Source organism: Camelina sativa, chromosome 10 (genome assembly GCF_000633955.1).
Source record: "Camelina sativa cultivar DH55 chromosome 10, Cs, whole genome shotgun sequence".
Taxonomy (NCBI): domain Eukaryota; kingdom Viridiplantae; phylum Streptophyta; class Magnoliopsida; order Brassicales; family Brassicaceae; genus Camelina; species Camelina sativa.
Genome location: NC_025694.1, coordinates 7,285,971 through 7,301,389, shown reverse-complemented (window position 1 = coordinate 7,301,389; position 15,419 = coordinate 7,285,971). Strand labels below are relative to the sequence as shown.

General features: G+C 37.1%; 2 protein-coding genes and 1 long non-coding RNA gene across 9 annotated transcripts; all 3 read left to right on the top strand.

Annotated features, from left to right (window-relative positions):
- On the top strand, positions 5,304–6,845 carry LOC104717712. Its single transcript, XR_756291.1, has 6 exons — positions 5,304–5,522; positions 5,663–5,736; positions 5,839–5,953; positions 6,087–6,263; positions 6,373–6,443; positions 6,596–6,845. It is a non-coding gene; the product is annotated as an uncharacterized LOC104717712 (long non-coding RNA).
- On the top strand, positions 7,673–10,627 carry LOC104717711 (serine/arginine-rich splicing factor RS40). Of its 7 annotated transcripts, none has more exons than XM_010435325.2 (6): positions 7,673–7,863; positions 8,431–8,541; positions 9,219–9,331; positions 9,417–9,658; positions 9,736–10,296; positions 10,375–10,627. In XM_010435325.2, exons 2-6 carry the CDS (start codon positions 8,436–8,438, stop codon positions 10,403–10,405), a joined length of 1,053 nt encoding a protein of 350 aa, XP_010433627.1. In that variant the 5' UTR covers positions 7,673–7,863; positions 8,431–8,435; the 3' UTR covers positions 10,406–10,627. The 7 variants fall into 7 exon arrangements, with proteins under 7 accessions (XP_010433627.1, XP_010433626.1, XP_010433628.1 ...); XM_010435324.2 differs by having other exon boundaries at positions 8,427–8,541; XM_010435323.1 differs by lacking the exon at positions 7,673–7,863 and adding an exon at positions 8,617–9,004 and having other exon boundaries at positions 8,450–8,541; positions 9,087–9,331.
- LOC104717710 (probable transcriptional regulator SLK1) lies at positions 11,123–15,263 on the top strand. The gene is made up of 10 exons (XM_010435321.2): positions 11,123–11,266; positions 11,449–12,290; positions 12,374–12,505; positions 12,677–12,725; positions 12,904–13,118; positions 13,268–13,336; positions 13,597–13,697; positions 13,830–13,923; positions 14,014–14,083; positions 14,248–15,263. The coding sequence occupies exons 2-10, from the start codon at positions 11,682–11,684 to the stop codon at positions 14,994–14,996; spliced, it is 2,088 nt and encodes a 695-aa protein (XP_010433623.1). The 5' UTR covers positions 11,123–11,266; positions 11,449–11,681; the 3' UTR covers positions 14,997–15,263.

Here is a 15,419-nt window from a genome sequence, read left to right as displayed (position 1 = left end):
GTCGACCGATACAATAATACATCTATAATTTTTTTTTTTTTTTTTTTTTTTTTTTTTTTTTTTTTTTTTTTTTTTTTTTTTNGGCCCAATCAGAGTAGTTAACGTCGGAGTTCCAACTGTATCTTCCACCGCCTACTCTGTGAAGACTTGATTCCACTTCTACTATGATTAATATCACCACTGTAACATATATTAATGCCCATAATTGTTTCCCCATCTTCTTTTTTTTTTTTTTTTTTTTTTTTTTTTTTTTTTTTTTTTTTTTTCAGAGACAATGTTTTTAAATCCGACCCGGAACTCAAATCGGACAACTTTCCGAGTCACTGGATCATCGGGTCGACCGGGTCCAACCGCGGATTAATAATTTACTGAATTTTAATATATATCATACATATATATATATGTTATATACATTGGTTTTATGAATGTTCTAACAATAATTTCTATTTTTTATTATTTTAATATATATTTTTGAACTATAGTTATAAATTTTTATTCTTTATCATTTTTTTAAAAGAGAGAAATTTACATATAAACAAAAACTTTTAAATCATGACAGAACAAAAAAAAATCTTTAACCAAAAAAAAAACAAAAAACTGTTTTGTCCCACATCGAACAAGTATAGAAAAAAATGTTCATTACTCCTTCTTCATATAACATAACATCTACGTACATTGACTTAATTTGTTAAGAATTAAATGGTGGCTTTGATCCGGACCGCCGGTTTAACCACTCGGTTAGCCGGTTTTCCCAGTTCTAGATATAATCCGGATCGGGATATCTTCCTATTCGTGGTTAAACCGGTTCAACCGGCCGATCCGGTCCGGGTTTCAAAACATTGTTCAGAGATCAAATCAACTACAAAGTATCTCTCAAAATCTCAATAATAGCTATCAAATATCTTAAAAAAACAAAAGCAAAAAAAAAAATATATCTTCATAAAATATTCGATTACTAGAACCATCCCTGTGACATCGCACTCTTAAATTTCTCACGTCATTATTGACATCGTCGGACGACAACGAGAGGGGAAAAGAGTGGTAAAAGAGCAGTAAACCACAAAATAAGTTTCTAGTGCAAAATAGAAATTAAGTAAAGCTTGAAAGTGACATGAACGTGTTAAGGGAACTCGAGAGCGAGCCACGTATACGTACGTACGCAGTGGCCAGTGGTGGGCAGTGAAGGGAAGGTAGGGGCACTACTTTCCACGGTCGAACCACGGTTTCATGATTTCGACTCTCTTTCGTGGGACCATCTTTCCGTTTTTGGTGTACGGACGATTAGTTGAGCTTTTACTGAATCAGTTGTTTCGGTTTTATACTCTATTTTAGGAAACATTTGTAGAAAAAAAACATTCTTTCTTTCTTTAGTAAATCGGACTGGAATTTTTTTTTTTTTTTTTTTTTTTTTTTTTTGAGCTTTTTGTTGCTTAGATTCGAGACGAATCTAATTTATGTTATATTTTTTTTTTGTAGCTTTTTGATGCTAAAGTGTAAGTCTGTAATTGAAAGAAGTTATGTATGATCAGATAATATAATGCAGGGTTTGTAGCATATATTGGAAAGTCGAAACTTCGTTCTCATCCACGTGGTACTCTGATACTGTGGCCACATATTCTGCCTTGAAAGCAACTATTAAACTTTTGAAATTATGTGAAGCAAGGAAGAAGAGGAAAACGAATTATTTGTATTAAATTTAGTGTAATAAACAAATGCATTTGTATTGAAATACATAACTTTTTTTTGTGTTTGTGTAAACTTTAACTTTAAAATCTTGTGAATAAAAGAAAAGGAAAACGAAGTCTTTGTATTGACTTGAGTGTAATAAACAAATGCATTTGGTTTGTAAATTTGTAATACATACATACTTTTTTTTTGTTTCTGTGTAAGCTTAATTTTTTTTAATTATAACCCATTTAATTAGTTATTATTAAAATAGAATTTCATCGTTAGTTATTAAAGTTTCTATTTATCATTTATTTAGACGATCACTTAAAATTACTAACATGAGCAACTACTACAATATTTGTACAATCAGAATTTTTATATTTTCTCAAAGCCTATTCGGTTTATTTAGATTAGAGGTGTCAAAATAGATCAAATTTTATGGAGCAACTCAATTCAAAATCAACCAATGAACCCTAATGAATTAAAAAGTTTAACCCTAATGAGTTCATGATTAAAAATAAGTTAGTGAATCAATTGGTTTAGTGCATCAAATGAATTGATTTGTAATGGGTAATGGTTTAACCATTTAATCCATCAATTCTACTTTCAGCAAGTCAAATTAACTCAAATGTGTAAACCATGTGTAAACCGGTTTAATATAACCAAAAAGCTATAAACCAATCAAATGTATAAACCAATTAATGCTTTGATTTTTCCCCAAAACAGCTTCGTAAGGAGAAAAACAGAATTTGGATCGGGTCTTCGCCGGAATGAACCAAGCAGCTGGTTCGCTCCTCTCATCTTCGCTGGATCTTCATCGGAGTTCAGGTCTCTCTCTCTCCCCTCTCTCTCAGTCTCTCTCAGTCTCTCTATCTCATATGGTTCGTCTCTAGGAAGCACGGAATCGCCGGTGACCTTGCGTTTCTCGCTCCGGAACCGGAACCAGAATCGCATGGAATCGCTCGGAATCGCGATTCTAAAATTGAGGTAATTGGAAACGTGATGGAAGCGATGATACCATGTTAGAAGCGTTAGTATTGTAGATCGGAAGCGTCGACGACCATATCACGTTATTGAAAACTCGATCTTTTGATTTCATGTGAAAGAAATGATGTTTTATGTTGAATCTTCCATAAGTTCGAAAAACCTAAGTGTAAAATGAGTTAATACCATTACTAACTAAGTAAAATACAGTCGTGGAGGCGGCTAGGGTTTTAAAAAATCGCAGGTCTTAGGATGAAGATGATGGCGGAATTATCATTTTACCATTCAATAATTAAAACAAAAAAATGTCAAAAAAGAGACTTTATCAAATGCAGTTGAAGTTGAGTTCTTATCACCTTTGTCTGCGTTTTCATGGACTGCCGAAACTTTCCTTCCCTGACTGCTCACTGGTCTCCATATCTTTACAGTTGCTTGCTCAGTTGTGGGTTTCACCTCAACAGTCTTTGTTCTTCTATCCTCTTCACTGCATTTGGTTTGGTTATGCTCTCCGCTGAGACCACTTTTTGGGATTGTGAAACTGAACGCTCCAATCCAAAGTTCACTGTTCCTATCTAGCTGAGTTACTGCTGTATGTTGTGATATCGATTTGGGGTTAACGGATTTTCGGCTCCAAACCTTAGCAGTATTGACTCTTGTGTCTCTGTTGATTCCATTCTTTCGCATGCCTCCAAGTTTTGGCGCATGATTAGCATGGAACCCATTCGACCTACGACCATTTTGTCTTTCCATGTTTTGGCCATTGCCAAAGCCATCATCATCAACCATTGGCGCTTGACATTCACCGTTTCTCCCATCATTCGTTTCAAAAAGTTGAGGGTCCTCGAGGGATGAAGAAGCATCAATCGGTATGGAATCTGGTCTTTGTGCCTCGGAATCAGAAGCTACAGGTAGCTGGCTTGATGACTCAGTTGGATATTGTTGTTCCTCTGATGTGGTACTCTCGTCTTCCTTAGCATCTTTTTTCTGATCCTTCTCTCGCTGTTCTTTCTGTCTTAGCTTCTTCCTCTTCTTCCTCTCCAAAAGCTCAGCTTGTCTACTCCGAACATAATATTAGTAAATAAAACCCCACATAAAGCGGATTTAGCAATGTTATATAACTGGCATGGAATTATATAAGCACATACCTTCTTTGAGCAGCTTCTTTAGAGCTCAGCTTGTCTGCTTCGAACATAATATTAGTAAATAAGACCCCACATAAAGCGCCATAGACGCATGGACCGTGTGCACAACACACAAAATTATGATTTATGCATATTTAATCCAGTGAAATTTTCAGAAGTGGCAGAAACCAGAGTTAATCTCACTTGGTAATAGTACGAATGTGTGAGGTGAAAACTGAAAGAGTATCTATGGCATGGTGAATTTTTGGATTAGTGTGTGTTTGTTCTTACAAAGCATTTTTACGCTAAAGTGGATTCCCTATGTTGGGCTTTTCTTTGGAAGAATAAGACATGCTCGGCTTCGGGAGAAATATATGGGCCTTGAGTTTGAGATTGTTTTCAGGTTAATGCAACTTTGGAATTAATTCAGTAATTCAGGTTCTTTATGGATTGCTTGGCTCAAAGGAAACTTTTTATGAGGAAGAGTTACCAGAACATTAGGAAACTAATTTATCGAAACAAAAGTATCAATCAATACAATAAAAATTGAACGTTTCTCACCTGGTGTTGACACCTAAGCTTTTTAAACTCTTCTAAGTATGACACATCATTAAAAACTTAATCCAATCAAATTATAACAATTAATACAACTAAGTCTTATGTTCCAATAAAAATCAATCTCCTTTACACGTCACTTTTTCTCCCTCCTCCCAATCAAGGCCGTGCCGCTATGTCAATCGTTCTCAAATCGATGATTGAAGTTGAAGTGAAGAAGAATTCGATCAGAAGAACATAACCAAAAACTTTTCATATAAAAATCCTTAGGATGTGTTTAAGGTTATGAAGGATCTTGAAAAAAGGGAGCTATAACGAATCCAGATGAAGGAAGGATGGTTGGAGAAATACATTTGATTCTATCTATATTTTCTGTGAGGATATCATATTTAGCAAAGTTAGTATTCGTTCCCACCGTGTTTAGTATTTTGATTATTTGGTTGGCGATAATCAGTTGCATCTTTGATCTTAGACAAATATTTATCTGTAAATTAAGTGTCAAAAACATTGAAAATGAAAGCTTTGAAAGATTTCTTAAAGATTCTTAGTTATAAAAAGCTTAGTCCGACGATATGATGTCTGGCAAGGTTAGATCAAGATACGAGCTGATCAAGGGGTTTCTTAATGTTATTTGATTATTGATTCCATGTCTCAGTGAGATAATATAAAGTTTATTATTATTACTCTAAATATCCTGTTTTTAATGTAAGAAATTTACATGGAATTTCTTTTTAAATCTATTGCAGATAGTATATTTTTATATATTTTTTTCAAGAAAACAAACAAATAAATACTCTAAAAATCATATAAATTTTGTATATGGAATTTCAGTATAAGGCGTTCACCTCATGTATTGTTCTTAAAAAATGAGAGACATGTATCTGGTTGATTTAGTTATAGTTTTAAACAATATGATTTATATTACAACTTATATGTATTATTAAAAAAAAAGTTCTAAAGAAAACCCGCGGCATAGCGTGCAGGTTGTTGTACCATTTATTTATAGAATAAACCAGAGAAAAATGTAGTTTGGGCCAGATCAGAAGAGGTGGGAAGGATCCGTTTGCGAGACAGAAAAGAAAGCGATTCCGGCCGTCTATTGCTGCTCAAATTCGCACATGTGTGCGTCACGGTATTTGTAAGGAGTGGTTGGATTCTCGCGATCAGGACTGGCTTCAGTCTGTGCTGAACAGGGTGATTGACTTCTTTCTTTGGAAATCCGGAATTGAGATCTATTTAGTTTCTGTTCTCGCTAGGGTTTTTCATTTTATTTAATTTTAATTATTAGATTGATTAGTTTCTGAACTAGAACATCTTTATATAATTGATAACAGCCAGAGCCGAAGTTGACTCGTATATATCCTAGAAAGGAAAAGGCTACCACCGCCAAGCGTCAGCGGACATCAACGTATATATTCATTTTTATCATCGATCTAATTAATTTGTTTGTATAGATAGCTTTTATTGTCGATGGTAATGGTTGTTAAATGTTGCTCTTATATATATGCAGGTTGGCCTCACAGTCGCTGCGAGCTTGTTCTACCCGTATGGAAAAACTTGACGACGACTTGAAGGGATCTGATCAGGATCAGACCACGCCTGACTCTGATCAATTTGATATTCAGGTATATAAATTTACCTTCTTTTCATATATATATATATATATATATATATATAACCCTTTGCAAATGATTTATAATATAATATAATTTCTAATGCAAATACTTAGAATAAATGTAAGTTTATTTATATTTGTAGGAAATGCAAAGTCAGAAAACAGGAATACAAAGTTCCATCGAACATTCCTACAAAGAAAAGTATCTCGAAACCAAAGCTGAGCTATCCAAGGCATAAGAACAAATTAAAGAGTTGCGCAAGAAATACAAAGATTACCATCAGACCACTCTTGATGACTCTGATAAATTTGATACTCAGGTATATATAATTTACTTTCTTTTCATATACATATAACCCTTTGCAATCGGAAAATATCTGTCATCTCTAGGCTCTTACAACCCAACTTATGTGACCAATCATTTAACAGGAGAAGTTGTCGTCTAACGATATTGCTACCACCTCAACCTCCATGCCTCAGTCGCCATCGCCATAAGATAGGTAACGTTGTCCATTTCTTTTGATTATTCTCTCTCTCATGTGTATGAATTATTTAGTTAGCAGTAGCTATTTGGATGAATGTGTATGAATTATTTAGTTAGCAGTATCTATTTGGATGAATGGTGATGGTGCATTGTTTTTTGCTCATATAGGTTGGAATGGTCTTGCGCGCACCTGGCTCGCCATAGCTAAGCAGCTCCGACCAATTTCAAAGTGCAAAACTAAAATCCCCACCTATGTCTAGCAAATATATATATTTCCGCTCTCTCTTTCTCTTTTTTATTAATCCCCTGGACAATGTTTTCCAGTTGTTTTATTTTTTTTTAACTTAAACTAGCCATGCTTTTTTATATGACTTAAAAAAAAACCTTTTAATTAAGTTACATGTTTGGTTTTGAGAAATCTTTTTTCATGATGATTTGCCCAATGTGTTTAGTAGGTCAAAGAATTTGTCATTTTACTCAATTTGTTTTTTACAATTTGCTTCCTCATTTGTCATTTAATCATCGAAATTGAGCAACCAATCATGGAATTTTTTGTTTCTTCTTATCGACTGGGTTTGTTGATGAGATGTGCATGATTATATATAGAAGCCATCTGAAACTGTCATGGAAATTATGAAATTATATTGAACTGCATCATTATATTAAGGCAACTACGACAATATTTGTACAATATTCTCAAGGCCTATTCGCTTTATTAGATCACTGAAGCATATACCAGCTAAGAGACTGATTCAAATTTAAATACAAAACCCGAAATTCCACCCAACACCAAATCCGTTAATGTTGTAATTCCAGAAACATTAACTTTATCTTTACTCCACTCTCATATCTCTTAGTTGTAATTTCTTGTAATATGTGCGCTCTAAGCTATCAGCTTCATACGTGCATCAATGCACTTTGTAACTCTTATCTTAAACATATTAAAGCGGTATCTCTTGGGAAAAAGAAAAAAAAAAAGAAAGACGAGACGAGAGTTACGGTTGTTGTTGGTGAATCGATCTTACGGTTGGTGAAATGAAAATCGAAATAAAGATGTAAGATAGGAAAAACATTGTGATTTGTGAATCGATGTTTTGTTTTGTTTTGGTTGGGCTTTTAATGAATTGTTAATAACGGATTGGGCCAATAAAGTAGACAGCTAAAAAAACTTAAAAGACTAATTTTATTTATAACTTGAGAAAATAAATAAGAAAGTCAAAGACGTATTTAAAAAAAAAAAGGAAAACCAAAAGTACCTTTCCCTTACCAAACTGAACAAAATGTCTTCGAAAAGATAAAAATAGCAGATCTGCTCTGCTCTGTACTAGTTATACTTTCACCATCTCATCTCTCCTCGGAAGTGAGCTTTGTTTGGTTTCAACGCTACACAACAACTGCCAAAATCATTCCATTTTTGATCATTCTTCCTTCGGCAGGTATATTGATTGTCTGTTTTTCATGAGTCTCGAGTTCTTGAAAGGATCTTATCTGTTTTGCTCTGTACAACTTTTGGAATTCGTCGATCTCGTTTTCTTTTTTCTTTCTTTCTTTAAGTGTGAAATCTTATGAGAGCCTCTTTGTTTCTTTTGTTTTGGTGGTAAAGATTCATGCTCTTTCTTGCTTTGTTCTCGTTTGCTTCCTCTTGTGAGTTATTTCAGATCTCAAGTTCGATTAGATCTGATGCATTAACTCCACTCTTGTACTTTTTGTGGTTATAATATATTAATATTGGATCTTTCGTAGTATGGATTTGACAGATTTTTTTTATACATCTGAAGGCTTGAATTTGTGATTTGATATGAATAATTGAGCAAAGCAAATCTATACACAATCAAAATTGATTTGGTTTTGATAGCTGATATACATTGTAAAGTTTTCATTTTGGTGACACCTATCATCTGCTTGTTGACAAATCCCTTGTGATCTTCTTGTTTGAATTATCCTATGTACTTTTTCGTGGTTAGTCTCGTGAATCTTTTTACATTGTATATCTATGCAGGAAGCAAGCATGAAGCCAGTCTTCTGTGGTAACTTTGAGTATGATGCTCGTGAGGGTGATCTTGAACGGCTATTCAGGAAATATGGCAAGGTTGAGAGGGTGGATATGAAAGCTGGTAAGCCTTTTTCTTTTTCTTTCTTCTGCCTTTTATGTACTCTTATCTTTGTGGTTAACCTCGATGAAAAAGCAGTAATATAAATCACTTAGTGCGATGAGAAAGCAAAATTCAAATGCATGTCATACAAATCCACTTCCATGTTCACTCCACGAGATGGCTCCGGATGACTCTCCCTTTAGAAGGAAGTACTAAACAGCGACCATATCCACTTTGCCATGCCGCCTTCTTGATGTTTGGAAAGCACTTGAGAGGAGAAAGATTGCATTTCATCTCCTTGGTCCACAAAACAAGTCACTTTCCATCCGCTATAGCACTGCCATCTTAATTGCATTTCATTCCTCATAGACTTTGCACTCTTGGACATACCTCTGCAATGGAGAAGGCACTCTCTTTTCATTCACATCCCGTCTGACTTCCACATTTTCAGTTGTTCCTTGACATATTAATTCCATAATGCAAGGTCTGTAACTGCTCTACTGATCAATTGGTTTGCAGAGTTTTTTAGGCTCGAGGAATGTTCAAAATTTAATTTGTCCTAGTAGGTAAGTATGGCTTTTTGATGCCTCTGAAGGAGAGAGGACAGTCTTCGTGTTTGCTGGAGGTTCTTAACCTGGTTTGCTTCCTCACTGTTCATGTACTCAGATCTATGCTTTTTACTTCTTTTCTTTCTCCAGGCTTTGCTTTTGTGTACATGGAAGATGAAAGGGATGCTGAAGATGCTATCCGAGCGCTTGACCGCATGGAATTTGGGCGTAAGGGACGCAGACTTCGTGTTGAGTGGACAAAGGTAGGATCCTGACCTCCGGATTTATTTCTTTCAGACTTAGTTATGAGGTTTAAAATACTGATAGCATTAATGGGTCTGTGCATAGAGTGAACGAGGAGGTGATAGAAGATCTGGTGGTGGTTCAAGGAGATCCTCATCCAGCATGAAACCTTCCAAGACTCTCTTTGTTATCAACTTTGATGCGGATATTACTAGGACCCGGGATCTTGAGAGACACTTTGAGCCGTATGGAAAAATCGTAAACGTTAGGATCAGGAGGAATTTTGCATTTATCCAATACGAGGCGCAAGAGGATGCCACCCGGGCACTGGATGCTACAAATAACAGGTTTGTGTTCCTGTCCAGTTCAGTATCTAATTGCTTTCTTTACCTAAGATTAACATTTCGCTTGTGTTTTCATTCAGTAAGCTGATGGATAAGGTGATCGCGGTGGAGTATGCGGTGAAGGATGATGATGCTAGAGGGAATGGTCACAGTCCTGAAAGACGCCGTGATAGGTCACCTGAAAGGAGAAGGCGATCACCTAGTCCTTACAAAAGAGAAAGAGGAAGCCCTGATTATGGCCGAGGTGCTAGTCCTGTTGCTGCAAACAGAAAGGAATGGACCAGTCCTGACTATGGCAGAAGACGTAGCCCAAGTCCTTATAAAAAATCAAGGCGTGGCAGTCCCGAGTACAGTCGTGACCGCAGAGGCAATGATAGTCCTCGTAGGAGGGAGAGAGTCGCAAGCCCTAAGTACAGCAGCCGCAGTCCCAACAACAAGAGAGATAGGATGAGCCCTAATCACAGCCCACTGAAGAAGGAAAGTCCGATAAATGGAGCGGGTGAAGTTGATAGTCCAATTGAAAGGAGGAGGGAGAGATCGAGGTCTAGCCCTGAGAATGGCCAAGTTGAAAGCCCTGGCTCAATTGGAAGAAGAGACAGTGATGGTGGCTACGATGGTGCTGAGAGCCCGATGCAGAAGAGGTTAGTTAGTTGAAATAGTTTGATGCTTTATAATATTATGATATTTTGAATCTAACCATCATATTCTTGATGTTGCAGCCGGTCTCGTTCGCCACCTGCTGACGAGTGATGAAAAGTTGATCCACAACCTCTATCAAAGTAGGATGTTGTAACTGTTTGTTTGTAATCAACACTGTTTCGTCGTATTTAGATTTGGTCTCTTGTTTAAATGTCTTTTCTGGTAGATTCCAACTTGGATATCTTTTTATTGTCGGATTATAAAACTTTTGTCTGTGTGCCAACTGCCAAGGTACTGCATTTTCCGTTATTATCATCTCAGTTTGAACTCCAATCATAGAGTTAACTAAGGCATTATTATCAATCAATCAAACCTTGTATTGTATGCATCTTGTCCGTGGGTTAATTCGCTTCCGCTACCTCAGTTCCTAACCTGCATAGAATACATATAACCAAATTAGCTAGCAACGCTTTTCCTTGTCAATAAAATCGCGGCTCTCGAATGCGAACATCAAAACACATTCAATGACTAAACGGAACACATCGATAAACGTTTCATGACAACGTTAGGACTTAGGACGGACCTATTGACTCCCTTCGATCTAACAAAGAAACTCATCTAACGCTTTTTGACAACGCTCGGACTAATCTTAAACCTTTGTTTGTTCTCTTTTGGACTGGAGACTAGTCCCAATAAAAAAATATATATGTTTTATAATATAAAATCAGATGACAAAAAATTAAAAAAAATAAAGATTTGTGACTAAAAACTATTGTCAAGAAAAGGAAATATATCTCATCCATTTTGTTTGTTTTCCAAATGCTGCAGTAAAGAAAGTTTTAATCTTTTGTTTACTCCCTCTCAACTGGGTTTCTTCAAATTTCAGTTTTTTTTTGGGGATTCGTGCAAGTCGAGTCTACTTGGTTGAATGAAAGGTTCTGGCTTTTGATTTGATTTGAAGTTTGTTCGTTGGTAAGTTTCATCCTTTGAGATAGAGAGATGTCTATAACTATTCTATGCTTCAAAATTTGCTAGTCTGATAATATTAGGGCTTTCGAGTGTTATAAAGAATTCGCCTTTCCGTCTTCTCTTTGTTGCATCGACGAACTATTAATTTGCTTCTAGTTGCTGATTTTTGTTTTCATTTCATTCAGATTTTGACCACTGGGGTGCTCAGGCTTTGAAAACTAGCTCAATCTCTCTTGGATCCTGAATGGTTTAATTATCTCAGTTTGATCGGTGAACGTAGAGCTTGGCCGCTTAGGATCCGTTTGGCTTTGTTGTTGGCTCAGATTCTCAGAGGACGGTTTAAAGTTTCAAGCTTTTCATTTCTCTGAATCTGTCCTTTGTATTTGCACGACTTGGTCTGTGTTTGCTCTCCTGGGGCATGAACAGAACGGTAGTCTCAGGAGCTGTCGAATCTAGTTTCTCTTTGACTGATGCTGTTGGTTCGGAAGCTCTGAATATGCAGAGGAGCAGTGGCATCAATAATAATAATATGCGTATCCCAACATCACCAATGTCTTTCTCCCCGAATAGCATTAACATGCCTGGTTCATTGGTTCTTGATGGGTCTGCTTCAATGCAACACTTACCTCAGCAGCAGTACCAACTACAACAGCAAGCTGGGCAAGGTTCAGTTCCAATGAGGGATAACAGTTACTCCCATGTCGATAAGAAACCCAGACTAGAAGTGAAGCAAGAGGACATGTTGCAGCAGCAGATTTTACAGCAGTTGATCCAGCGTCAGGACCCTACTGGAAGGAATCCGCAGTTGCAAGCTTTGCTTCAGCAGCAGAGAATAAGGCAACATCACCAGATTCTTCAATCCATGTCACCCTCTCAGAGACTCCACTTTCAGCAACAGCAGCAGCTGAGACAGCAATTACAGCAACAAGGCACTCAACAGATCCCTCCTAATGTACGTCCTTATGAAGTTGGCGTGTGTGCTCGGAAATTGATGATGTACTTGTATCACCTGCAGCAACGACCTGCTGTAAGCTCATACTAATCTGTGGACTTTTTAGCAATTTCATCACTTCTATTCAAGTTCTAACCATTACTGATATCTCTTTGTAGGAAAATTGCATTACCTATTGGAGGAAATTTGTGGCAGAATACTTTTCACCTCGTGCAAAGCAAAGGTTGTGCTTGTCACAGTACGAAAGTGCTGGGCACCATGCCCTTGGCATGTTTCCACAGGCTGCTCCGGTCAGTTTCTTCTTTGCTCTGTGTTTTTTGATCTTTTATGATATTGATGTTATGTATCTCTGTATCTTTAGCCATATATAAGTTTACTCCACCTCACCTGTACTAATTATGAATTTGACTACACTGAGTTTGTTCAATTTTTAAGTCAATCATCTCTCATTGTATTTGCAGAATATGTGGCAGTGTGATCTTTGCGGCACCAAGTCTGGAAAGGGATTTGGTAAGAGAGTTGCAAATTTCATTCTTGTGTCTACTGTATCACTGTGCCTTCACTTGAGCACAATGAAGCAACTTACATATGCTAATTGTTCTCTTTTATTGTTTAAAACTCCAATAATTGTTTTAAAAACTCTCCCGTCAAAATAGTAGCTAAGCACTGTCATCTTCTTGTTTTGCAGAGGCAACCTTCGATGTGCTTGCCAGACTTATTGAGATTAAATTTGCGAGTGGCATCATTGATGAGCTCTTATATCTGGACCACCCACGAGAAAACAGATTTTCCAATGGACTGATGATGTTAGAATATAGAAAAGCAGTTCAGGAAACTGTACACGAGCAATTTCGTGTTGTCCGTGAGGGCCATCTTCGCATCATATTCTCTCAAGATCTGAAGGTATCTAGAACAAGTCTCTGGTTCAAAATTGTGCCTGTCTTCCAATTTTCTCTTCCCCTGCATATTCATCGAAGAACATGAAAAGCAAAGAAAAGAAACAATCAAGAGTGTGCTAATGCTTAGCTAATCTTGAATTTGCTTCTGTCTAGATACTGTCTTGGGAGTTTTGTGCTCGGCGTCATGAAGAGCTTCTTCTTCGCAGACTTATTGCTCCACAGGTCCTATTCTAACTGCATGGCCCTTGTGTTAATTATTAGGAGCTTAAGAGATGTTTGTGGTCAACTGTATATCTGTTTTCCTAAAACCCTTGGTTATGAATTTGAGGATGGCCAATAAAACCCTGTTTCCCTAAACAGTTCGTATTAAGTGCTTATCTTCTGGTTTCCTCTGAAATAGAGCATAAAGTAATTTTACTTCAGAACAGACATGCTGCAATGGTGTTGGCAAGTTTATTGAAAAGTTAGTATTGGTCATGCAGGTGAACCAGTTGCTTCAGGTTGCACAGAAATGCCAGAGCACGATTTCAGAGAGTGGTTCAGAGGGAGTTTCTCAGAAAGATTTACAGTCAAACAGCAACATGTTAGTTGATCCGTAACACTTAATATACCTTTCTACAACCAATAATGTCGATGCAGACTATTCTTTTATTGTCCATGTTCTGGCATTTGTTTCTAGTGCTCTATATCATTTCCGGGTGCTAATTTGTGTCAGGGTCTTGGGAGCAGGACGGCAGCTAGCAAAGTTTATGGAATTACAGTCGCTGAATGATCTTGGCTATCCAAAAAGATATATCCGAACTCTACAGGTACTCATTTCCTCCTTTCCTAGCTGTTATCTTTGTATTTATACTGTAGCCTTAAGAAGTCCTAATAGTGTAACTCATTGTGACTGACAGATATCTGAAGTTGTCAAGAGCATGAAGGATCTGATGAATTTCACTGGCGAGCACAAAATTGGCCCTATTGGTAAGTCTAGTATTCCGATCTACATCATTCTTCTTAGACCAAAAACGAGGTTTCCCCTCTGGTGTAAATTTCACTCTAATAATACTGATTTCTGCAACTCTCCAGTTGAAAGGCTGTGTTTGCTCTGGTTATTGAGTTTCTGACTGCTGATGTCCCTTATGCAGAGGGGTTGAAACAGCTTCTGGAACAGACGGCAATAGTGAAGCTCCAGAGACAGAAAATGCAAGGGATGGAGGAGTTTGGGAGTAGTGGAGCTATGAGTGGGCCAGCTCAAGCTCAAATGGCGTTATCCTCAGGAGCGATGGGAGGCTCAACTGCCAACAACAACTCCAATGATCACCATCAAATTGTTGGTCGTGAAGCTATTGGCTCATCTCAAGCGGCAGCAGATCTGACCAACTACCAAAGCATGCTTATGAGACAAAATGCTATGAATAACCCTAACTCAAACCAGAGTCCATCTTCGTCGTCCCATCAGAGGCAGAACCTAGCTACCAGTGGATTTCCCAGCTCTCCTCAAATGCAACAGCAGCAGCGCGCCATGAATGGCGCTCCCAACATGCTTCCGCAGAATCATCCTCATCATTTGCAATCACCACATTCACATGGTAACAATCAGGAGCAGCAGATGCTTCATCAGCTGTTGCAGGAGATGTCTAAAAATGGAGCGAGTGTGCAACAGCAACAAGCCTTTTCGGGTCAAAGTGGTAGCAACAGTAACACTGAGAGAAACACAACTGCATCTACTTCCAACATCTCAGGAGGAGGCCAAGTACCAAGCCGCAACAACAGTTTCAAAGCAGCATCAAACAATAACTTTCGTTTGCCGGAAGATATATCGGTTCCAGAACTATCTCATGATTTCTCAGAAGATGGCTTCTTCAACAACAGCGATATCTATGGTGGCTTGTAATATCCAAGCAGAACAGAAGCATTGTTACTTTGACTTAACACAGTGAAAGAATTTAGGGCTTATTCTTCTCATTTAGGTTGGTCTTTGTATAGAAACCAAAGAGATATGAGACCAACGAAGGAAGATTTGTGGTAACTTCATAGGCACTTTAGCTTCATCTCCTTTTCCCCTTTTAGTGATTGTGAGATGAAATCTTAGATAATGATTTCTGCCAACATTATCAGTGATCTTATTCTTTTTCTTGTTTTTTAAAGCGTTTTAACAATCTGTTTATACTTTATAGACATGTTTTTTAAGTTGCTCATCCTTTTACGGATTCTAAGTAGTAACTACTTGTTTATATTTTTATAAGTTAACAAAAAAATGAACCCTCTGGAATATGCCATTAAAACCTTAATCTGATAAGTTATATATTTGCATAAA